The sequence below is a fragment of the Pseudorca crassidens genome, chromosome 1, assembly GCF_039906515.1.
Source record: "Pseudorca crassidens isolate mPseCra1 chromosome 1, mPseCra1.hap1, whole genome shotgun sequence".
Classification (NCBI taxonomy): domain Eukaryota; kingdom Metazoa; phylum Chordata; class Mammalia; order Artiodactyla; family Delphinidae; genus Pseudorca; species Pseudorca crassidens.
The window spans coordinates 118,881,490-118,907,510 of NC_090296.1; the positions used below are offsets into that span (position 1 = coordinate 118,881,490).

Sequence of the window (26,021 nt, forward strand, 5' to 3'; positions counted from 1 at the left end):
AAAGTTAAAGAAACAGATCCAACATGGAGTCAGATTTGTTCTTCCCTCTTACAATCATAGAGACCCAAGTGAATATCAGGAAATAGCAGAGCTGCTACCAGCTCTTCTAGGACACGCTCATCAACGATTTCATAAGATAAAAGTGACCAGTCTAATCTGACAAGAAGTTGGTCAAAAAAACATTCAAGAGTAACGGCCTCCACAGATTTTTTTTGATTGCACACCCCATCAGTAAAGAATGTTTGCGCATACAACGCTAATCTATGTTTGGTTATTTTTTTAACCTATCAATGTATGATGTGACCACATAAAACATACACTCAAAATATAAATTGTAAAAGGGTGACATAAAGATGAAAGGAACCATATTTTAAAGTGACATGCTAATTGTGATGGCTTCGCTCTATCATCAGCAAATATCTGAAGGCGAAATACACAGAACCAGGTTCATGGTTATCAGCAGCGGTTGTAAATCTATTTTCAAACTGTTCTGATAATTTAACATGTTTTTCTGGTTGACTTCTTGTCAGATTTGGAAACCACTGCTTTATAGCACACCGTCTTCCCTCAACGTTGCCCTTCCTTTCCTGACAAAACTAAAAAAGCTCAGTTAGCACCTCCTTTTGCTACCTCAGTCCACCAGAAATCTGGAGGGGGTGGGGGGAGTCCCCTTTGAGACATCTTTCCCTTGCCCCCCTCACCCATTCATTTTCCACATTCTGGGGATTTCACTTCTCAGTAGGGGGTCAGCTCTTCCTGGGGTTTCCTTTGATTGCTACAGTTCCCACCACGCTACTTCCTTCCTTCTTCCTCCCAGTTCCTCACGTGCCTTTACATGTGCGATTCCCTCTCCCTGGGATGCCCCCCTCCCTCTTCACCTGCCTGACTCCCGCTCACCCCTCAAGGCCCAGCATAAAGGTCTTCCTCAGAGAGACCTTCTCTGACTACTGCCCAGTATACTTTCTGAGGCACCTTGCACTTTCTTCTTGGCTTCCCTGGGTCTTATCACAATTTATTTTTATACTTATTTATGTTTCAGTTTCTTTAACATGTGTAGCCCTCTAGCATCTAGATTGTAGATTGTAATTTCCTTGAAGGCAGGGACCATGCCTGGTGTGTGTGTGTGTGTGTGTGTGTGTGTGTGTGTGTGTTTATGTGTGTGTATCTAGCACCTAGGTCCTGTAGTCTCAATAAGTATCTGATATGCACAACAACCCTATGAGGTAGTTATAGACAGTATCCCCATTTTACAGATGAGGAAATTGAAAGCCAAAAGGGTTAATTGCCTAAGGTCACCTGCTTAATAAATGGAGGTACTGGTCTTAGATCCAGGTCTTCCAGATTACAATGTGTACACTCTTACCAAACACTTTGGATTGTTCTTTTGTAACCCACATAGGCTAAGGGCTGATTTTCAGTGCCATCTTCCTTGCTGATACCTGACCAGCCCTCTCTAGTGATTCTCCTTCTCTTGAATTAGCTTGATGTATGCTCAGGGTCTCTGTATAACACTATTTACCCTGTGTTGTTCTGGATAACACCAACCTTTTCCCACACAATTCCATGTCCCTAAATCTTATCCATGTAAGCTAGGTTGTAAAGCAAGACTCTGCATTGCCTCATCTCTTGAATTCCATAGCACCTTGGAGAGGACCTGAGCACCCCACATGAGTAAATAATTACTGATTAGTTGATCATTATCAGGAGCTTGGCAAAGATCTCATCTGACTCCCAAGTTAAATCCTGTCTTTGTGCATATCCACTTCGCGGCCAAGAGCAAGAAGACCGTGCCTCGGATTCAGAGGAGTTTTAACTGTTCCAATTTGCACTTGTTGGCCTTCTTCCTGGTGGATCTCAGTGTAACTTTTGGCTGAGACCCAAGAATTTAAGGGTCTTCAATACCATGAGTAATTTCATGAGTTGCTGATGGCTAATTAGGGGCGATTACATTCAAGAGGCTTGATTTTCTTACGAACCCCCAGAAAGGGCTGGTGGTAACTTTAAAAATCTTATTTCCCCCTGCAAATGGAATTTTCTGATTCTCCTGACCGTCTTTTCGTAAGTCCTTGTAATTTATCCCCCATCTCCCGTTTCTAGTGAGAAGGAAATTTGCAGTCCTGAGAAGAATTTGGAAACCAATGATTTTGGAAAACTCTGGGGTTCAAGCCAGGGATTGAACCCGGGCCACCGCAGTGAAAGCGCCTAGCTCTAACCACGGACCACCAGGGAATTGTGCAGAGCTACTTTTAATTGCGCGTCCTCTGTTCCAGGCACTGGGCTAAGCATATGACATGTGTCCATTCGTTTAATCTTCATAATCTGCCACAGTTCTTTAGGCCATATTTTTTGAACAGGTTTATTGAGATGTAATTCACATACCATACACTTCTCCAATTTAATGTGTACAATTAAACTTTCTTTAGTGTATTCACAGGATTGTGCAATCATCTAAAATCACAATCTAATTTTAGAACATTTTTGTTACCCCAGGAGGAAACCTCAGACCCTCGAATTAGCCCCTCCCCACCCTCCAGACCTTGGTAACCACTAATGTATTTTTTGTCTCTATAGATTTGCCTATTCTGGACATTTCCTGTAAATGGAATCATATAATAAGTGGCCTTTTGCATCTGGCTTCTTTCACTTGTGTAATGTTTTCATGGTTCGTCTGTCTTGTAGCATGTATCCAGACATCATTTCTTTTTATGGTTAGGCTGTATTTTTACCCCTACTGTACAGTTGGAGAAACCAAGACACAGAGGTGAAATGACTTTCCTGTGGTCAAGTAGCCTTCAATGTGGATGAAGCAAGATTTCCAACGCACATTTGCCTAATGCCAACTCTGCTCTTAGCTTAGAATCTGAGGTAGTCATACTGATGGGAGTTTATTAAACATCTTCTATGGTTCAGTCACTGTGCTGAGTGTCCTGTAAATTTGTTACCTCATGTTCATACATAATCTGCTTTCATTTGGGCAATCTGGTAACCATAATTGGGCATAACTGGGCAATGGTATTTTTGTCCTAATGTCTTCCATTTGCTCACTTCCGGTTTAATTGGCCAACTTAAGCTGCAGAATCTTAGGCTCTAGAATCTTCCTAAGCAAACGAGGCTAAAAATAGCATTGTTTTTCTTCTGTAGGAGTTGAGTGCCACCCCCATCTGCAGAAAATTGGCAACATCTCTGAGGAGCCCTTGCTTTTCCTGGGATACCCAGCATCATGGTTTCCTGTTTCCTGGAGTCTCTCAGGTAAGTGGAGAACCTTTTAAAAAGAGAACAGGGAAATAAGAAATTTGATATTTGAATTTTACTATATATTTCTTATAATAACTAGCCTTGAGGGCCTGTATCTCACAGATAATTTTTTATATGCTGTGTACATATATGTAGTAAATTTGTTATTCACAAAGGCTGCTGAGGCCTGGGGAACTGTGTGCTATGGTGAGAGGTATTTTGGACTGAGATTCAAGTGACTTAGGTTCGATGTTGTGCTCTGCTATTTTTGCTGGGAAACATCTAGGACTCAGATTTTTTTTTTTTTTTAAATAAAGATGTCACTGGATTGGTGGGTATTTATCATGGTTGTACAATAGAATCACCTGAAAAACTTTAGAAAATATTGTCCTCTGGCTGTATCCCCACAGACTGTGACTTAATTGATCGAGTGTATTTAGAAGGTGACCTCTCTGGTCCCTTCTGTTCAAAACATCTATGACACACCTGTATGTTTTATTTGATACAGATATCAACCATGCAAAGTAAGTAGAACAAGTAGTATCGTCTCTGTATGCAAATCAGAAAACCAGTGCTTAACTCCTGGTGCTCACTTCCTTCAGGGCAGAGTCAGGGAAAGGGCTTGGTGCTCTAGAATCGAGGCTGTTTTCAAACTTTCCTTAAGATGGTAGACGCCTTTAAAAATTCTTCAGTCAAAATCCTATGTAAAAATCTCAACATACAAATAGCCAACGGCAGCATTTTATTAAGAGAAATTTATTTTAGATGTTTGAGTTTGTAATATTTACACATTATGAGATTAATGAGTCTGTTTGGATAAACATCAAAATTTGAAATCCGATTTATGGATGATGGCTTGTACATCAGTCTCAGCATCTAGTTTATTTTTGCGACTGGTTTTAGCTGCATAGTATTAACAAAATCTTGATCCATGCAGGTAAGTAATGGCAATTGGTAACAGTTCTTCAATGCAGCTCATTTTGCAATCTCAGGATACTCTTTAAAGAAATTGATTCAGAATCTAGAAAGGGAAAGGAAGAACTTTTTGTTTCAAAGTTGAGTCGCTTAGGGAGGGTGGGAGGGAGGGAGACACAAGAGGGAAGAGATATGGGGACATATGTATATGTATAACTGATTCACTTTGTTATAAAGCAGAAACTAACACACCATTGTAAAGCAATTATACCCCAATAAAGATGTTAAAAAAATAATAATCAGCCCAAGTTCTTCATTCAAAAAAAAAAAAAAAAAACAAAGTTGAGTCGCTAAGGATATCTTGTGGTTTTTTATTCCCCCCTTAACTATATGTTAGTCCCAAATGCTCAGAACTTACACTGGAAAGTAAAACGGTCTGTAATATGTTATTATGACAGTGCCACATGTGATGGCCCAACCAGGGCTAGAGCATTTGCCAGGCAGATGCTCTTAGACCCATGCCTGGCATTTCACTGAGTGTGGTGTGTGTGTGTGAGCTTAGTCTGTAACTGCCTGTATAGTTTTACGTGAATTGACATGTGCAGGCCTGCAGTCCAAAGACCCATGCAGAGCTATAAGCTTCTTCATCAATGACATAAACAAGTGTGTCAAAAAGAGTCAGAGAAGGCAGGAAAAGCTCCATCCTGAGGCTTCTGCAGAATCCAGCCGTGAACAGAGCAGCCCAAGTCTCTTCACGGTTAGTCTTTGGTATCTAATCTAAATTAGCATAGTTTAAAATATAATTTAAAAGATATTTCAAGACATAAAATATGTATCCAGTTTGTGGAGGCTGCAACATACTGCTGCAAAACCACAGGGGAATGAGAAATGCAGTTGGACCACTGGGTCACTTTAGGACCACAGCATATTTGAACACCAAGACCCAATGGGAGACACAGAAGTGGAGGTCACAGTCATATATTGAATTGGATTGAAAAGAGCAGCAGATAAAGCCTAAGTTTCCCCATGTGGTAAGCAAGTGTAAATCTAGCTGCCATCAGAAAGGCCCCTACAAGTACTGAAGACCCTCAAAATTGTGGCCACCCAGGCTGTACAAGTAGGGCTTCATTTGAGAGAAGTCCCTTTTGCAAAGTTTTTTTTTTTTCTTAATGCTTGGAATTTTAATTGATGCCCCTGCAGTTAATCTCTGTAATGATCTGTGATACGGAGGCCATCTCCCTTCAAGGGAGGCTTGGTGGGCTCACCTCCAAGCTGTGCATTATTTCAGAGAAATTGCCCACAGATTAGAAATTAGCAGGGTGGGAGTTGTTGAAAGCTAGATGTGGCCTTGCTACCCTCCGGGCAGAACTCTGGAAGTCTTGACAGGCCTCCAGGATGATGGTCCTGCTGAAGGGATTGTTTGAACAGAGCTACTCAGCAGGACGTTTCTCCAACAGTCCTGCTGTAAGGACTGGGGAAAGAAAATGTGAGTTATGAGGACGGGAGAGTCTTTGGGAGAGCTCAGCTGAAGATTTCCATCAGGTCTCTTTCTTCATAAGCCAGGTACTCATAAACCATTCTGCATTCTGTTTCTAGGGCCACGTAAATATATTTTAACCCGACAAAAACAAACAAACAAACAAAAACGAGAGTATCTTTTGTTTAAATGCCTTTCAAAATGTTCTGGGGTAAAGAGCTATGGTTACTTTAAGAGTGAGAGGTCTTTGATAAAATCGGTAGATGAGAAGCACACAGAGAAACACAAATATTAAGGGCTTTTTAATACTTATCGGGGCAACCAAATACATAAAGATTCATAGGAAAAGCTGGAGGATTTCTCTACCTATAGAGAAAACACCAGAGAAAAATTGGGAGTTAGTTGCCAAGAAAATCCCTGAGAGGAAAAAGCACTTAAGGGGATTCACAGTTCTGATATGCAGAGATTTCGTTTAAAAATCCCTTCCCAGTTCTTGCCAAGCCACAGAGAAACAGAAAGCCAGCCTCCCCGTCATTGAAAGAGATGGAGAAGCCCTGAGTATTAACATAGGAAGAGTGTCTCTGCCCTGCTCAGAATCTGTAGTAATCAAAAGAACCACGGTTAAACCCAGTAGCAGAAGAGACACTAAGATTTTAACTCTAGATGGAGCTGGTTAGCGAGTTGCCATTGAACCTTGGACAAGACTTGGATGCCGTGCAAAACTCAGGGCAGGCGAAATCCGTTTGGACCAAAGGATTGGTCAAGGCTAGATTAAGGTTTGTCACCTGTTACAAGTTAGAGAGGAAAAGGCACTAAGTAATACAGAAGTGTATATATTTCTTAAAGACTTGCTCCAAATTATTCACCTTTTTTTGGGTATGCACAGTTACATCTATGTGTGTTTTTTCAGTGCTTGAGTGGAAGGAAACTCAGTTTTCTCCCTAGAAGCAGTGTAATAAGTGAAGATGGCCACCTACCATAGCCAGCCAACAAAGTCTCTTTAGAGCCAGTCTGCTTGGTCAGGGGCTCTTTCTTTACCTCATGGAGTGCTTTTGTATAGTTGATACAAGTTATCTTTGAGATGAAAACACAGAGGAAAACAAAACTATTGAAAATGCCAAACAAGTGGTTAAAGTTGATTGCGGGGGGTGGGGGGGGGATTCTTATTTTGAATAGTAGTTTTTGAAGAAATGCAGATGTAATTAGAGGGATTATGGGGTTAGATGGTGATTTTTATGGCTCTTACGAAGGAGAGTTCTGGATCATTTTACAGGTTGATGGCCCTAGGTCAAGTGTCTGGTTTTAGTCTTCTGAAAAGTAAGGCTTTTCTTTTCCTTGATACACACAGTAATATTACTGTAATGCCTGTCAGCTACTTCGCTGAGAAATACAACCAGAAGGGATTGAGGAAATGAGAAAGAGAAAGGCGGCTGTTCTTGGGGAACTGAAAAAGATCCTGAATACAAACAACAAGAAGGAAGGGGGTTCAGAAAGTTTACTTGTAAGTGTGAGAAAGAGAATGCCCAAAGTAGTGATAGCTGAGGAATGAAAACTGAGACTCCCCTCGGAGTAGAGAAATATGTGATAATTGGGAAGGATCATGGGATCAATTAGAGTCCCTATGCCAGTGATCAAGAAATGAGGTGGGGCTTCCCTGGTGGCTCAGTGGTTGAGAGTCCGCCTGCCGATGCAGGGGACACGGGTTTGTGCCCCGGTCCTGGAAGATCCCACATGCTGCGGAGCGGCTGGGCCCGTGAGCCATGGCCACTGAGCCTGTGCGTCTGGAGCCTGTGCTCTGCAGTGGGAGAGGCCACAGCAGTGAGAGGCCCGCATACCGCAAAAAAAAAAAAAAAGAAATGGGGTGAAGGAGGAGGAGAAATATGGGCAGGAAGAAAACAGGAAAGAGGAGGGTCAGGAGTGGGAGTGGGAGGGGCAGGAGTGGGAGGGGCAGGAGGGGGAGGGGAGGGGAGGGGAGGAGGGGGAAGAGAAGAGGCCAGGCTGGTATCCTAAGTATTGAACTTCAGGTGTCAATAAGGCAGGGCTGAGTTGATGTAGCCCGCATCTAAACCACTATCCAGGTGATGCTTAATAAATATTTGTTGAATATTGAATGAATAAGTTAATAATTATCCTTCGTGTGAGAGAAAAAATGGAGAAGATTCTTCTTTCCTGATTAGGATCTTCAGTTAACTATAAAAGTAGGTTAAAGCAGAAGATCATACAAATGATACAGACACACACCTTTAACAGTTTATTTTTAACTTAAAACACATGTACGTTCACTCACCAAGTTTTTGATATGGGGGCCAAGGACTTTTCTTTGAGCGTGAACCCCTGATTGTCTTTCTTGCACAAACCACACCCGTAAGCATTATCTGAGGTTTCCATCTGGGTTTCTTTAAAGTGAAATGGGAATCTAAAGACATTTGCAAAGCGATCTGAGTATAGAATGATTCTGGATTTTTATTATTTTTGCCCCTAATCATTTACAGTTGTCTCATCCACACCTAATTTGCCAGTTTTTTTTTTGGTTTTTTTGGCAACTTGCCTTTATTGAGTCTTTCCAAAGCATTCAGCTTCGTTTGTGCAGAAACAACTACCAACTACTCTTTCTTTTTGCATTCTGCTTCATGGACCTGTGTACTATTTGAATATTTTATGTAATTACAAAGCCCTGGCATCGTCAATTTTGGGACCATGGTTAAACTCCATATAAACACAACTCATCTGGTAGATGCAGAAGAGTACAAGTGTACCAAGGAAGAACCTGCTGGAATCTTTTGTGGGAAGCCCGGTAGGAGCCATCTGAATGGTAGGCATACAGGCTAGCAGGAAATAAAATAGATTTTTGGAGGACTGCCCTGGCAAACCCACCCCTATAAAATGATGGCAGGCTTTCAGACAGTATTGATTTTTCTTTGTGCCTGGCACAGTCCTACACCTGGCTGTCATCCTCATCACTCAGAACTTGACTGTGGGATTTGCTAGAACCTTGTGTACCAAAAAGGGTTCAGTGGAGTCAAGGTGTGATCATTGAGCTGCCAACTACCTGTTCCTTGTATACTCGAGTGAATTTATATGACTCAGGTTAACATTGACACCCCTCTCACCCCGGGATCAGAATCAATGTCTCCAACTTGTAGAAACCCACCTTTTAGCATTGTCTTTTTCCTTCCCCAAGTTCTGTTTTTCCAACAGAGAATTCTGGGATGTACTTAGAAAACACTTTCCTGATGAAAGTGTCGGTCACAGCAGCACTTTGTATTTCTTGGTGACTGGCATTTCCTCTCTCTCATTTTTCTTTCTCCCCTCACTTCATTCTCTCCTTCCATTCTTTTATTCACTTGCTACTGATTAGCCCTGAGTTTGGACCAAGGCGGCGCTGGTCATTCTGCTTGCTGCAAAGATGTATCAGAACTGTTTCCTCAAGAAGCCTACCATGGAGCAGGGGAATTTACCAAAGGGTCTTGTGTCTTAAAAAGTTGTGCTGTGGGGCTTCCCTGATGGCGCAGTGGTTGAGAATCTGCCTGCCAATGCAGGGGACACGGGTTCGAGCCTTGGTCTGGGAAGATCCCACATGCTGCGGAGCAACTAAGCCCATGTGCCACAACGACTGAGCCTGTGCGTCTGGAGCCTGTGCCCCACAACAAGAGAGGCCGCAATAATGAAAGGCCCGCACACTGTGATGAAGAGTGGCCCCCGCTCGCCGCAACTAGAGAAAGCCCTCGCACGGAAATGAAGACCCAACACAGCAAAAAATAAATAAATAAAATTAAAAAAAAAAAAAAAAGAGCTGTGCTATGACAGAACACCTCACTTTTCCAGAGACCCCAGTCCAGAAAACACAAATGGCTGTGATAATTGAGAGCCTGGAAATAAGCAATAAAAACCAATATGCAATTAGAATAGGTGTCCGTAAGTCCATGCTCTAAAATGGAAACATTTACTCCCCGAAAGCCAGGCAGGCCTTTTCCCTGAGCCGGTTTGATCTTGGCGTGGCTGCAGCTTGGTTGTCTAACGGTTCCCGAGGCCAAGGCGGACCCGAAGGAAGCCGAGTTAAGAGGCGTGGGCTCATCTGTGGGAAGGTAAGCGAAGCCTGCCTGACGGTAGGGAGGAGCTGGCCAAGGGCCAACTGGATTCAGAAAGCCTCAGGCTTCCACGGTGCTCTCAGGCTGCTGTGCTCCAAGGCCGCCACCTTATGCTGCACAAATGGATTAATATTCACTCTGGTGACCCTGACCCGTCCAAACAAGGTTGCTTAAGCACGGCATACTCTATGAGAAAGCAGGGCAAAGAAACAGAATGTAATTTTCTTTTAAGTTTGGGATTTCAATGGTAAGCTTCAATTATTTTAAAATTTAGACTGTTGTCTAGTGAGAGTGGATGCATGAAGTTTTACTGTATCCACTTATTTTCTGATTATTTTTTTGCAAGCAACGACAGAAAGTAAAACAGACGTGTGAAGCCACAGCCTCATACAGACTGCGGAAGAAAAGTGATGTAATAAAATGGCAAATGCTTGGTTTCAAGGTGTGTTGTGTCCTAGGAGGCCCCAGAGCACGGTGGTTAAGGGTCCAGGCCAAGAATCTGACTTTTGGCATTGAAATCAGGCTTTGCCACTCATTAGGTGTGTGTGCCCTTCAATAAATGACTCTTAGCCTTTCTGTGCCTCAAATTCCTCACCTGAAAAATGGGTATAATCAAAGTGTCTGATAGGATGGTTTTGACAATTAAATGAAATAATACTTGTAAGCGTTGAGCTCAGTGGTAACCACGTAGTCTTCTGGCTAATGTCATTTGTAACCCATCTCCTTCTCTTGCTGCCTTTACCCTTTAACTGCTGTCAGAGGAAGGCAGAGGGTTGAGCTGAACACAGTAAAATGCACGCTTAGCAAAAATGTTTGATCCGCAGAGTGCAGGTGGAGATTTCACTTCGATGCTAAGATTTTGGCTCTCTTTTGTGAAGGTCAGTATGATTTTATTCGTGATCGGGTTGCTCCCAGAATATCTCTTGGGTTGTATTAACTGAAAAGGAAAAAAGTAAGGTTTTTATTTTTATTTTTTTTGGTCTTTTGCTTGTTTTGTGACTTCATATGCTCAAGTGGCATTGAATTCGTTGAGATAATCCGAGGTACACAGAGGCTGTGACATGATCCACCCTCACTGGAGTCAAGGATGATTGGGGGAGGGGGGTGGGAAGGGGTTGGCCCAGGCGAATACACAAGGGCAGAGTCCCAGTTCCGTGATGTCAATCTTGTACCAAATTTCAGCGGGCATTATTTTCTACAGGAAATGAAATGTTAGAGTGTTTCAAATCTAGAACAGGGCTGGGTAAACGGCATAACTTTTGTTGTTGTTGTTGTTCTGATTGGTGTGAAATGTTGGACTGCTTCTCCTGCAAGGTGAATCGGAAAGTCTCGCTAGAAATGTGGCTTCCGCCACCGCTTGGAGGGGAGAGAGTGATTTGTTTGCCAAAGGCCCTGGTAGCCTTCAATCTGTCAAAACGTTGCAAGCTGGGAGCAGTTTGCCAAAGCAAACTATCAAAGTGGAATAACACACGAGTCGCACACACACAGACACGCACATGCTCTCCCATTCCCCAAACATTAATTTCGAATTGGGTCAGGAGGAGCAAGAGTTTGGGCCAGATTGTCAGTGTTTTAAAGAGCTGTGGGCACAGCTATGGACTAGCAATTAGACAGGTACGTGCGAGCAGGCTGAGGTGTCCTAAAACGGAGTCTACAGAGTAGGGGTGGGAACCTTACAGCCCTTGGCTGAGTTTCATCTGGCCCCTGGGGTTATATATTGCTCTGGCTGGTGTGATTGCAGCCCAAAGAATAATTTCCCCTCTGGGGGAATTTATTCTATTCCATTCAGAGCAGAGCCCATTTACTAACTAAGGTTTTATTCCAGCAAGAATTTTATTGGGTATCCCTATGCATTTTAGCCTCACTGGGGCCCAGCTTGATGAAGAGAAGAAGCATCTGAACATCTGAACATAACTTGCGTAGCATTTTTGCAACAAAAGCACCAACAAACATTCTGCTGCCAGACCTTGTGTAAATCCTATGGGGATGAATTTTTGGAAAGTCACGTAGAGACTCAAAAGCACACTGATTCTTATAAATCCCTCATAAAAGAGCTTTGCAAAGCTCCCAAAGTTACTTTGGACATTTTGAAATCCATTAATCCACTCTCTTTCCACTTATCTTGAAATTTCACAGGTCATAAGAGGATGAAGCCTCATTCATTAAATCAATGCTCTTCCTATGTAGCAGATACTTTCCGAGGTGCTGGGAGATAAAGGAGTAACAAAACAGACTCCCTGATCTCATGGACCTTATATCCTAGTGGGCAGAGGAAGAAATTTAAGTGAATAAAGACATCCTATGTGAAATGGAAAGTGCTATGGAGAAAGAGAAGTAGGCTGGGCTGGGAGAGGAAGCCCTGTTTTATGTAGGATCAGGGAAGCCTTATGGAGGAGAGACACCTTTGGGCGGACACCTGAATGTGGGGAGGGAAGGAGCTGTAACCATATCTGGGAGTAGAGTTGACCAGGCAACCCTGGAATGCAGTCCCTCCAAGACAACAGGAAACGTAGAATTTTCCCTTCTCCCATCTTTCACTCCCTCTCCCACTCCAAGTCCCCCGACTGTTATGGAAGTGCAGCCTGGGATGAGTGGTTATGCAAAACGGCTCCTGATTGCATTACACATATGTGGCTTAGGTGTGTGCCAAGAACTTTGAGGGGCTGAGGTGTAACGCATTTCTGGAGCTGCTGTTTGTTTTCTTAACAAAACCACACCAATCTGGTTTTCTTTTTAAATGAGTAAACAGTTCCAGAATGTGTTACAAATGATTCAGATTTGTAGGCACGGCTTCATAAGGTGCTTTCTTGCGCATGAACTCGTTTGAGGTAGGCAGGGTGGGTTCTATTATTCCCATGTTACCGATGAAGAAACTGAGGTGCAGAGGTGCTTTGCCCAAGGTCATGTAACCAAGGAGCATAAGGTTGTATCCAGTAAGGATACAACTAGAAAAATAACTGTTCTTTTCCCATCACTGTGTTCACACCCACTCCTTTTGATACCCCTGCCCCGTGCCTGGAAGACAGCTTAGGCAGTGGTCCATTGCAGGCTTAATGAGCAGTCTCTCTTTCAAGTATCAAAAGGCCCCAAAAGATGTGTGTATGTGAGGGAGGGGGTAGCTTTAATGGTTGAGTGCCCATCCTTCTAGAAGTTTTAGTTTTCCTTCAGTAGCTTTAGTTTTCGTTTTCCTTGAGTACCTTTTGGGTGAATCTAAGGCATCAGTAACTTCACCATCCAGGCGTGCACCCTTAGCCCCCTGTGTGCCGAGCAGCACAGATCCGTGTGCCTGTGCTTTGGACAGTACAGAGAGAGAACATTTCCACTGTTGTAGAAAGTTCTCTTGGACAGCACTGGCCTAGAGCCTCAGCAAGTTTTAAATCATTCTTTGATTCTTTTCACCACTAATTTTATATTTTTCTGAATAGATTCCTTACTTGGAAGGATTTCATGTACAGATATGCTACATTAAAAGAAGGTCTAGTCAGATATAAAATCTTCAGTCTCTCATCCAATTTAAAGCTTCTTTCTTCCCCCCATCCTGGGCCTGGTCTGGCCTCAGACCCCTGTAGTGGGAAGAGAGGGCTTGGCTGTTTCTTCACACTCCTAGTTCCCCTCTGTGCCCCGCTCCCTCTGGTCCTCATTAGTTCCTCCAGGACAGAGCAGGGGAGGGGACAGATAGCTGGGCAAAGAGGATCTCAATAGCATCGGTGCCCGCTGTCATCTGGTGTTGCTGTCCTGGCTTGGCCGGTGTTATGTTGTGGATTCTCCTCTCAGGGCCCTTTGGTTGGTCCTTTGGAGAACCTCCCCCTCACTGGGATCTCCTGTTGCTCATGCCCTGGTTCAGGCTGTGCGAGAACTGGCTGCCTCTTTATCCCGCCTCCCCCAGCTCCCGGGCCCCATGGGTACGCCCCACACATCACCTGTCTTTTGGTGAGCGATCTGCATTGATGAGGTCCTTGCCAGAGGACCGGAGTCCTGCTTTCCATGGGAGAACCCCAGCTTTCCTTGCCCCTTTAAGCTCCAGGTATGTAGGCTGCTCCCACCCCAGCCCTCTCGCACTGCTCCGCCCTCCTAGACACTCCAGCCAGGTTTTGGCCTTTAAATACGTTTCAGGGGAAAATCAAGCACCGCTCCTTATACCCCAAACCCAGGGGGTCCAGATCAAGCTCTCGAATGGTAGCCCTCCTTGTTTGGCTGGGAAGAGTTCCAACTTTTCCTCCCCTAAGGGGAGTGGAGGGGCTGTGCTCAGCATTCCTGCATCCCTAGCAAACTTCTCCCATTCACCAGCCCACACCCCGCTCCTTGCTCAGCCTGAAGGTTTAGGGTGAGGGGCTGCGGGATAGGATGGGTGGGGGCAGAGGGAGGCACCTCTGTTTCTGGTCCTGAGTACACGGTGCAGCCCTTCTCTTTGGAACGTGTGTGTATGTCATCCCGTTGGTTCTTAGCTCTGGGACTTCAGTGCAACTCTAAGACAGCAACATAAAGGATGCATGGAACACCTTGGTACATATCCCTTCCCCCTGCTTCTTGTCCCACCACACGGTCTTTAACCAGTCCGGCCACATCCATTCTGTGTGTTCTGCTAGGACCGGTCTCATTTTCAGGCACAGTGAGGGTTAGGGTGGAATTTAGGGTTCTCAGAGATGGTGGGAGCTTTACTAGCTCCACAGGCCTTACCCCCCAGATTCAGACAGGTATTCCTCATGCCCGCCTCTACACAGTGAGTTTTCCTTTGGACAAGGGCATGTTTCACATCTCTCAGTTATGTTAGAGGCCTCAAAAAGGTTGAGAAGCACTGGGTTACCTAACTGCCCTCAGAGTTAAACCCTTAAAAGAAGGATTCAAGGGCTTCCCTGCTGGCGCAGTGGTTGAGACAGATGGGAATGGCGGAGTTGGGATTCTGGCCTCGATGTGTTTGAATCCTAAGCTTCACGCTCTCCCAGCATACCCTGCTGTCTCAGGGCCAGCTGGTTCCTATTTCTACACCTTCTCTTTATTTGATGACAAGCCTTAATCAGGGCTGGTGACAGTGGGCCTTAACACAGCTAATCCCACCCATGGAGAACATATCTGACACTAAAAGCCTAACGATGGGCAGAGGAATGGTTCCGAGGAAAGCCTGGAATGAGGGAGAGGAACTTACCTGGGAGAAGCTGCCCCCCTTCTGGCCTGACCTTACCACCTCCACGAGGACCAAGCATGCACAAGCACTTACTCTGTGCCAGGGCATGGTGTGTTATCTGATACAGGCCTCCCCAGACCTCCAGCCAGCTTCTGTGGTATCCCCATCTTACAAGGGAGGAGACTGAGGCTCAAAGAGTTTCAATGTCCTGACTTGGAAACCTTGCCGGTAAGCGGTAAAATGGGGTTTGATCCCAGGTCTGCCTCATGCCACAGCCCCGCTCGCAGCTGTCTCCTCTCCTGCGGGGCCCTTTGCATCTTCACTGGGTCACATCCAGGGCCTGGGTTGCACTGTGCTCTCCCTTCCAGTGACGAGATGGAGATGTGCCTTCTGCTGGACACTGCTGCCTGGAACATACTCACAGCCCTGCCTGTTGCTGTTTTTCTTTCTCAGTGTCCTGGGTTCCCTCCTGCTGCTTGGATTCCAGCTCGTCTGCCCACAGCCCTCCACTGAACACAGAAAGGTAAGCCACGGCCGTTCAGAGGCTTTCCTTCTCTGCCCGAGGGCCTGGGGTTGGACCAGTCATCACCGCCTTGAGCTTTGTTCTATGTGGGGGCTGAGTCACCGCTGATTCTCAGAGGAAGCACCATTTGTAGGATGTTCACCAGTCTTCCTATCCTTCCGAAGTTCTTGATCTTCAAAATGAAGCTGGTGCCCAGAGTCAGTCTCTGATCTGAAAGCAGTACTGGCTTTGTAGCCCGTGTCCATTAGAGTGGGGCGGTTAAGGAGAGATGAGCGAGCAGACTCTACCTCCCCTAGGGGTGGAGGAGCTTCGGCGGAGCCTTTACCCCCGCTAGGGGCACCTCAGGGGCATGCGTGGGGATGGTTAGAGACAGAGCTGCAGCTAAAGCTGAGGCTGTAGCCATGTAAGAGCGCCCCTCGGAGGGAGCCATCCATGATCTTCGGTTAGAAGGACACAGCAGCCAGCAGCCAGGCGGGGGGGAGCAGGGAAATAAGGACCCGGCCCTCTTTTACCTCCTCCCCTCCATCTCCTGCTGGTGACTCCCTAAACCTGAATCCAACCAAAGGACAGAAGACAGAAAACTCCCTTAATGCAGTGCCCAAAGGCCAGCCTCCTGGGCAACAGGGCTGGGTGGAGAAGAGTGGACAGAGCATCTGGAGGGACAAACGGACAGTAGCAGGCATGCTTCCCTTCAGGCTCTGTGTGTTTCATAGTAAAGGAATTATTCACTGCTGCCTAAACAAGCCCAATGCTGTCCTGCAACAGAGCACTTGTGTGATTAATATTTCCTGAGAAACAGATGCATGATATGACTTTGGGAGGGTCCCTAAAATCCCTTTCTCCTACCTAGGAACTCCTTATGTCTACAGGTAATGAAATGCAGATACTTCTGAGAGGACTGTTAGGTCAGTCATTTGTATCTAACTCTGAATGAGTTGGTTGGAACCTTTCCTAGAGGGGCTTTTCATAGGTGAAGTCCAGGAGAGAAGGGGGGCAAGAAAAGAGTATGTGTACAGGTTTGCCTAGATATGCACCTTCCTGGGAGAAGTTCTTGATGTTCTTGTCTGATTAGTCTGATTTATCTTAGGTCTGTGGATTATGTTCTGACTTTGTCTTTCTGGGCCAGACATGAACTTGTATTGTGTCGTGTCCCCCATTAGGGTATCAGCTCCATGAAGGTGGGATCTTACCTGTCTTGTTCACTCCCCAATTTCCACCTCCTGGAATACAGCCTGGCCTGTTGTAGGTGCTCAATAAAATACTTGCTGAAAGACTGACTGAATGAATGGAAAACCTGGCCAAGATCTAAGCATCATTTTGTTGGAGTCACTTGGCAATTTACACCCCTTTTACTGTACTGCATCATCCCCATTCATGATTTCAAGAGTCAGAGAGGACAACTATGATAGATTGAATGTTTGTGTCCTCCCTGCCCCCCAGGTTGGTGTGTTGAAACCTAAACCCCTATATGATGGTATTCGGAGGTGGGACCTTTGGGAGGTGATTAGGTGATGGAGTGGGGTCCTCATGAATGGGATTAGTGCCCTTGTTAGCGTTATGGGAGAGCTTGCTGCCCCACCATGCGAGGATGCAAGGAGAAGTCTGCACCCCAGAGGTCGGCACTGTGCTGGCACTCTGACCTCGGACATCTAGACTTCAGAACTGTGAGAAATCAATTTCTGTTCTGTATAAGCCACTCAGTCTATGATATTCTGTTATAGCAGCTCAAACGGACTAAGACAAAAATCGGCACTGAGAAGTGGTGGTGCTGCTATAACAAATACCTAAAACGTGGAAGGGGCATTGGAATTGGGTAATGGGTAGAGGCTGGAGGAGTTTTGAAGTGCATGTTAGAAAAAGCCTATGTTGCCATGAATGGACTTTTAAAGGCGATTCGGGTGAGAGCTGAGAAAGAAAAGAGGGGAGCTCAATCTTCCCAGAGAATACCTAAGCAATCCCGAATAAAATATTGGTAGAAATATAGAGGTTAAAGGCCATTCTGATGGGGTCTCAGATGGAAATGAGGAACACGTTATTGGAAACTGGAGGAAAGGCTGTGCTTGTTATAAAGTGGCAGAGAACTTGGCTTGTTCCTGTTCTGGTGTTTTGTGGCAGGTAGAACTTGCAAGTGATGAAATTAGATATTTAGCCAAAGAAATCTAAGCAAAGTGTTGAAGGAGTGACCTGGTTTCTCTTGACTGCTCATAGTAAAAAGTGAGAAGAGAAAAATGACTTAAAGATGGAACTGTTAACTGGAAAGGAAGCAGAACGCAGAACTTAAAGATTTTGGAAAATCTTCAGCAGATCCGTACTGAAAAGATTGAGAAAGCCTGTCCAGGGAAGGATACTACGGGTGTGGTTGAGAGACTGTTTGATAAGGCAATTAGTCAGTTATCTTGACCGACGCCAGGAGCTATTTATTGTCCAGGACAGTGGAAGAATGCAAAGGGGGCTGCAGTGCCTTCCAGATCTGGCTCATCTCTGCACCACCTCGCTTGGCGGTTTCCACTCCCCACACTCACTCTGAGCTCCTCAGCTGCGCCAGGAGCTGCTCCAGTGGCCCGGGGAAGGGTGTGGGCTGTGCCCAGCAGAGCCTTGGGGGCATGACTGCCTCCACCCAGATTTCAAAGGACAAGGCTTGAGCCCAGGTCCCAGGACCCCAACCTTGGAGAACCACAGTGGGGGCAGGGCAGCCTGGAACTTTGGGGCCCCAATCCGTGCAGGTAGGACCATGGGCCCAGTGGGCCTGGAAGGCAGAGCATCGAGCCAAAGAGGATTATTCTTAAGCCTTTATGGAATTTCCCCGGGTGGGATTTGGACTTTCTTCTTTCCTCGTTCTCCCGTTTGGAATGGGAGTGTCTCTCCTGTGCCTGTCTTACCATTGTATTTTGGAAGCACATAACATGTTTGATGTCACATATTCACAGCTGGAGAGCAATCTGCTTCAGGAAGAATCATACCTTGAGTCTCACCTATATCTGATTTAGGTGACATTTAGATGAGACTCTGGGCCTAGAGTTTAATAATGATGCTGGAACCCGTTAAGACTTTCTGGGTTATGGGGATGGAATGAATGTATTTTGCTTGCAAGAAGGGTGTGAATTATGGGGGCCCAGGGATGGAATGCTATAGACCAAATGTGTCCCCGCAAATTCATTTGTTGAAACTTAATCCCCAGTGTGATGATATTTGGAGGTGGAGCCTTTGGGAGGTGATTAGGTCAGGAGGGGATAAATGCCCTTATAAAAAAGGTCCCAGAGGGATCTCTAACCTCCTCTGCTATGTGAGGACACAGGGAGAACATTGCTGTCAATGAACCAGGAAACAGGTTCTCCTCAGACACCAAATCCACAGACCCCTTAATCTTGGACATCCCAGACTCCAAAATTATGAAAAATAAATTTAAGTTTTCCATAAACCACACAGTCTGTAGTATTTTTGTTATAGCAGCTGGATCAGACTAAGACAGCTGTCTATTTTCATTATTATGTTGTATTATTTATTAGTGTTCAGGGTTAATCAGGGTTGTTAATCCTAATAGTTGAATCAATCTACCAGTGTTCTTTTTAGTTTTTGCTGTTATTCAAATAGACCATCATACCTGAAAATGTTTCATAAATGGTCAATTTACTTTGCTGTTTCTCTTAATTTTTCAAGTTAGCCTGAATGATATAAATGTAGCCTGAACAAAAGGTTCACAAAAAGTTATTGCCTCCATATTTCTTTCTTTTTCTTTTTTTTAATGATGTTTATTCTTTTTACCAAGCTGCACCATAATGTGCTTGGTAAGCCTCCATATTTCTTAAAGAAAGTATTTGTTCTGAGAAATTTTTAAAAATGATTTATGAATGACTTTAGAATGTTGAATCTAAAAATTGAGCAAAAAGTTTCACATCTTGGTGTATGGTTCCTCCTTGTCCAAATATTAAAAACTTTGCAGTAGAAAGTTAAATTAAATAAATTATTTTTTCAAAATAATGTATAGATTCCTTTACTTGGAAAACATGCATTTTAGGACAGTTCTTCAATATAATTATATACATTTTAGCTGCCAGGATCATTGTCATTGTCATTCACCCCAGAGAGGAAAAGACTCAGTGCTTTCTTGGGTGGTGAGTTTCTTCTTGACATTCTATTGGAGCTCTGTGGAGCTGTGACTGTTATCCTGCCTGGCTATATCCCCGAAATCCTGGAGCACAAGCAGTACTGGCAGTAGTAGCATCCATTTATTTCTGCAACGTAAGAAATAAGGAGATACTTATTAAAACAGAGGTTGGAAATGTTTTTCCATAAATGACCAGTTGTGACTGTTTTAGGCTTTCTGGGCTACAAAGTCTCTGTCACAACTAGTCAGCTCTGCTTTTGTAGCACAAAAGCAGCAATAGATAACATGTAAATAAATGTACATGGCTGTGTTCCAATGAAACTTTATTTACAAAAAACTGGATTGGCCCCATGGCCCGCCATTTGCTAGGCAGTGCTCTAAAGTCAGGTAGAGAGAGGTTAACTGTAATTACTGTATATGTGTTTTGAAGTTGGAAATTGTCTCCTCCTGGACCTTAAGGAACACAAAGGATTTGAGAGGGAAAAAAAAGTATATTTTTTCATTAAAACCTAAGAATTATAATTGCTATCCAATTGTTTTCATTACTTAGATAAATCATAATTGAATTCCTGCTGACTGTTTTGTGGCAAGGTCCACTCTCAATCTGTAGTAGAGAGCAGCAGCAAGAATTAGAAAACCATTTATGGTAAATTCTTAAGGGACAGCATTACTGATTTGTGCAAACTGTAGTTTAGTATGCGTATGAAAACTACCCTCTAAAATACATCTCTTTTTCTTTCTCATTTATTATAGCGTGTCCAACTTTAGCATATGGAAGCATTTCTACAGTGTAAGTTATTCTGAGGAAAAGACATAATTTGTAAATGCTGTCAAGTAAACTATGCATTTCTAAATGCTGCTTGGGTGACTGCATACATCTCAGTAAAAACTGTCCCATAATAGTGCAGGAAAAGAGGACTCGGGTGCAGAGTGTAAGTAGCCCGTCTGAGATATTTCTATCCAGAAGTCTTTCTCTCACTTCTGCAACATGGATGGCATCAGAAAGGATTGCTCAGCCTCTGTTCTTGGTAGTTATTTAGTGACACGTGGCAAATGATTTCATTTAAGAAACTCCCTGTGGCTTCATTTGCTGATAAGGTAAGACCAAGAACAAAAAAATCTTGACCAAGACTTTAATAAAAACCATATGTTATTAGTACGGGAAAATATGCAGATTGCAGAAAGCTTTTAAGTTAACGAAACTGTTCTGTCTGCTTGACAGACATTCACTGAGCAAGTTGTTTTATAAGTCATAATGTGTATGGTCAACATAATCTATTTAGGAAAGAATCATGAAACATCGTATTTTATTCCTACAAATGGAAAAACATACATATAATTTAATCACAGCTGCTTAACTTGTTTTCTTTTTAAAGTTTACTTTTTAATTAAAAGTATGCATGTTTATTACAGAGAATTTAGAAAACAATGAAAAACAATGAAGGAGGAAATAAAAACTCACTCCTAGGGCCACCAGCCAAAGAGAAGTGCTCTTCAATCTGTTATTTATAGAAACTTTAAAACAAGCAAACAAACTGAAAACACTCAGACACACTACAGAATGAAGGAAGGGTGAAGTAAAATATTTGTTTTGCTAACTGATTCGCAAGCCACACTGTGAATAGCAGGGGACCTTGTAATGGGTTTAGAGCCTACTATTACTGTGTGCAGCTATTGACCTCAAATTGCCTCTTGACAATGTCCTACAACTGGATGTTGAACAGAAGGCCTATAGAAGGACAAAAAGAAGTTTTAGGTAACATAAAATTTCTCATATTATTGCTCCTGTATTCAAGAAGGGAGAAAACAGTAATGTTTCCAGAAGAAAATATATGAAAATATGGTGATGATTTGAGGTAGGCAAGGATTTCTTAAACAACACACCAAAAGAACTAACCATGAAAGAACGGGACTTCATTGAAATTGAGGACTTTTGTTTATCGAAATACACCATAAAGAGTGAAAAGATAAGCCTAGACAGGGTGAAGATATTCACAATAATATGTTTGACAAAAGATTCATACTCAGATTGTATAAAGAAACTACTAGTCATTAAGAAAAAGTTAAGCAATTCAATTTTAAAATGGGCAAAAGACTTGCAAAGTCACTTCACGTAAGAGGGTATTCTAACGGTCAGTAAGCATATGAAAAGATGCTCAATCAAAATCATTAATTAAGTAAAGCATTAGTCCCTAGGGAAGTACAAGTTAAAATGAGACACCACCAGAATGGCTAAAATGAACAACACTGACAGTACCAAGTGCTGATGAAGATGTGGAGCAACAGGAACTTTCATACGTTGCTGGTGGGAGGTTAAACAGTAAACCCCTTTGGCAGCATATCTTAAAGCTAAACATAGGCGCTTTTTTTTAACAACCTGGCTATTCTACTCCTAAGTATTAATATTAACCCAAGAGTGATGAGTGCATGCCTCACCAAAACATACACATTAAAAACGTTCATAGAAGTTTATTTACAATTACTTAAAATTGGAAATAATCCAAAAGTCTATCAGCAAGAGAATGGATAAATAAATTATAATATGTCCATATAAGATAACATTAAAAAACAATTAAAAATTGGACGTCTGTTTCCAGCCAAGATGGACCAACAGGGATCGGATTTACTCTCCCATGTAGAATAAGAGCAAAATGGCCAAGATAGAGCAACAGGGACCAGATTTCCCCTAATCCTCTGACCTGAAACAACCAAAAGAACATAAAACCAAACAACATATATAAAGCAGTGTTTTTCAAAACACTGGACACCAGGCAACAAAAGACAGTGATCCCTCAGAGATGAGAAACAAATCAGTTGAATGTGAAAATTTCCCCAGCTAACTGCTGGGGAAATGGGAATACAGGCAGAACCTTTTGGCCTCCTTGAGTTAAGGAGATGGACTTAACAGTCCAGCAAGATCAAGATGGAGAGAGTCTGCAGGGCAGAGTACCAGAGAGGAGAGAACTACACAAAGGGAAGACTGCCAGAGATCTGCAGGACTTTCTCCTCAAGGATACAGTGCTGCACTGATCAACACATGGGTGAGGAAACAGCCTGAGGCCGGAAGAGAATTGTCAGACAGGATTAAAGGGAACAATGTCTGGTACTCATGCAGGAATAGGAACAGTGACTCTTCCCAGCAGCCAGGCTTTATAAACTCATAATCCAGGAGGCATTGGAGAGAATACTCAGGAAGCTCTTGCCTTGGTACTGCATTGCTCTGGATATGACAAACAAGTCATAAAAGCACTACTGAAAGGGTCAAACTGTTTCTAAATAACTTAGCTATCCTAGCACAAGTCTCAAGAATATAGGAATATGAAAATATCCAGCACCCAACAAGGTAAATTTTACCAACAAGGTAAAATTCAAGATGCCTGGCATTTAGTCAAAGATTACCAGGCATGCACAGAAGCAGAAAAACATTAGCATTATTCTCCATAATGAGGAGAACAGTCAATCAATTGAAACCAACTCAGAATGACACAGATGTTAGAATTTGAAAACAAGGATATTAAAAGTTATTAAAACTGTATTCCATATATTCAAAAAGTTACGTAGAGGTTTGGAAAATATAAAAAACACCCATGTCAAACTTCTCAAGATGAAAATGAAAAATACACTGGATGGGATTAATGGAAGATTAGACAGTGCAGAAAAAAAGAGAACTTGAAGATATAGCAATAGAAACTTTCCAAAAAGAATCTAAAAAAAATGAGGAGTATCAGTGACCTCCAGAACAACTTCAGGTGAATTTTTATATGTACAGTTGGAGTACCAAAAGGAGAAGAGGTGTGTGTGTGTGGGGGGGGGTGACAGAAAAATATTTTTTAAAATATTAGGAAATGTTCCAAATTTGACTAAGACTATGAACCCAAGAATATCAACGAACTCCAAGCACTAGAAACATGAAGAAAATGGCACCCTTACACCATTATCAAACTGCTTAAAATTAGTGATAAAAAGAAAAATTTTAAAGCCCTTAGGGGAAAAAACATTACATCCACAGAAACAAAGATAAAGATGATAACAGATTCCTTGTCTGCTGTCACTCATGCAAGTGAAGCAATATCTTTAAAGTACTGAAAGAATACAACTGTCAACCTAGAATTCTATACCCAGAAAAAACAACTTTCAAAAAATGAAAGTAAAGATGTGTTCAAACATAAATGCTGTACCACACCTGTACCACAAAAATTGTTAAAGGAAATTCTTTAGGCAGAAGGATAATGATATCAGATAGAAATATAGACCTATACACACAATGAGATGAACCAGACATAATAACTGCATGGATAAATATATAAGGTTTTGAAAAATTATTTAAATCTCTTTTAAAGATTGACTCCTTAAATGAAAACAATATAATGTGTTGTGGAGTTTATAACATATGTTTAAGTAAAATGTGTGGCAACAATAGTGTAAATGCCAGAAGAAGATAAATGGAAGTATAGTATTGTAAGGTTCTTATAATATATGTAAAACTGTATATTACTTGAAGGTAGACTGTGATAAGTTAAAGATGTATACTATAAACCTTGAAGTAACAATTCAAGAAACACAACAAAGAATTTTAGCTCAGAAGGAAATAAAATATCGTCATAAAAATACTCCAATAATTCAAAAAAAGGCAGAAATAGAAGGAAAAGAGATGGGACAACTAGAAAACAAATAGCAAGATGATAGACTTAAATATAATTATATTAATAATCACAGAAGCACCTCAACTAAAAGGCAGACTTTGACAGGTTGGATATAAAAAGCAAGACACTCAACTGTATGCTGTTTACAGGAAACACACTTCAACATAAAGACACAAATTAGGTTAAAAGTAAAAGGATGGAAAAAGATATACCATGTTAACACTAGTCAAAAGAAAGCTGGAGAGACTCTATTAATATCAGATACAGTAGATTTCAGAGCAAAGAGTATTACCAAGGATAAAAAAAGTCATTTCATAGTGGTAAAGGGGTCAATTCATCAGAGGACATAACAATCCTAAACATTTATGTACCTCATAATAGAGCTTCAAATTACTGAAGCAAAATCTGATATAGCTTCAAGGAGAAACAGAAAAGTCCACAATTACCGTCTGAGATTTTAATACTGCTTTCCTAATACTGGTAGAGCACATAGACAGAAAAATCAGTAAGAATGGAGAAGATTTGACTATGACCATCAATCAGCTTGATCAAATGGACATTTGTAGGACATTCCCCCAAACAAAATCTGATATGTATTCTTTTCAGGTGCATGAAGAACACTTACTAAGATAGATCATATTTGGGGCCATAAAGCAAGTCTCAATAGACAGGATTCAAGTCACTGACAGTTTATTCTCTGATCACTGTGGAATTAATTTAGCAATCAGTAAAGAAGATACCTGGAAAATTCCTAAACATTTGGAAATGAAATAAAACACTTCTAAATAATCCATGGGTCAAAGAAGAGATGAAAGAGAAATTAGGAAGTACTTTGACATGAATGAAATTGAAAACACAAAGTATCAGAAATTGTGGGAAGCTGCTAAAACAGCACACAGGGGGAAATTTATATAACTAAATACCTATAAAGACAAAAAAGGTCTCAAATCAGTGACCTCAGCTTCCATTGAGGAAGCAACTAGAAAAAGAATGATTAAACTCAAAGTAAGAAGAACGGAAATAATAAAGATCAAAGCAGAAACCTATAAGGTAGAAACAGAAAAACCATAAAGGAAACCATTTATTCCAAAAGCTGGTTCTTTGAAAAGATCAATAAAATGGATAAATCTTGAACCAGAATCATCAGAGATAAAAAAATGAAGACACAAATTGTCATTATCATTATGTCATTATCAGCCTGTCATTATGTTACAGGCTGGTAGCATCACCATAGATTCTGTAGATATTAACAGGATAATAAGGGAATATTCTTAATACTTTATTCTTATAAATTCAACAAGTTAAATGAAAAAGACAAATCATTTGAAAGATACAGACTACCAAAGCTCACTCAAAAAGAAATAGATAACCTGAATATTCCTATATTTATTAAAGAAATGGAATTTGTAGTTTAAAACCTTCCTGCAAAGAAAACTCCAGGTCCTGATGGCTTTACTAATGAATTCTTACAAGCATTTAAGGAAGAAATAATACTAATTTTACAGAAGCTCTTCCAGAAAAGGGAAGAGAAAGAAAACTTCCCAACTCATTATTCTATGAGAACAGCACTACATACCAAAGCCATATAAAGATGTTACAAGATAAGAAAACTATAGGCAATTATTCATCATGAACAGAGATACAAACGCTCTAATTAAAATTTTAGCAAATTAAATCCAACATTATAAGAAATGATAATACATCATGAATAAGTGGGCTTCATTCCAGGCATAAGTTTGGTTCAACATTTAAAAATGAATTGATATATTTCATCATATTAACAAACTAAAAAAGAAAAACCATATGGCTACCTCATTAAATGCAGAAAAGTTCTGACAAAATCTGACATCCATTCCTGATAAAAGCTCTCAGCAAAGTAGGAATAAAAAGAAACTTGCTATAACCTGATAAAGG

At 42.0% G+C, this 26,021-nt stretch overlaps 1 protein-coding gene across 3 annotated transcripts in view; it reads left to right on the top strand.

The window, feature by feature from the left end:
• Positions 1 to 26,021, top strand: part of THSD4 (thrombospondin type 1 domain containing 4) — a 571,466-nt gene that overhangs the window by 23,847 nt on the left and 521,598 nt on the right. For all 3 annotated transcript variants that reach the window (XM_067752213.1, XM_067752199.1, XM_067752206.1), the window contains exons 2-3: positions 3,142 to 3,249; positions 15,290 to 15,359. In XM_067752213.1, coding sequence (XP_067608314.1) covers positions 3,221 to 3,249; positions 15,290 to 15,359 — 99 coding nt within the window. In that variant the 5' untranslated portion in view covers positions 3,142 to 3,220. The remainder of the gene's footprint in view (positions 1 to 3,141; positions 3,250 to 15,289; positions 15,360 to 26,021) is intronic.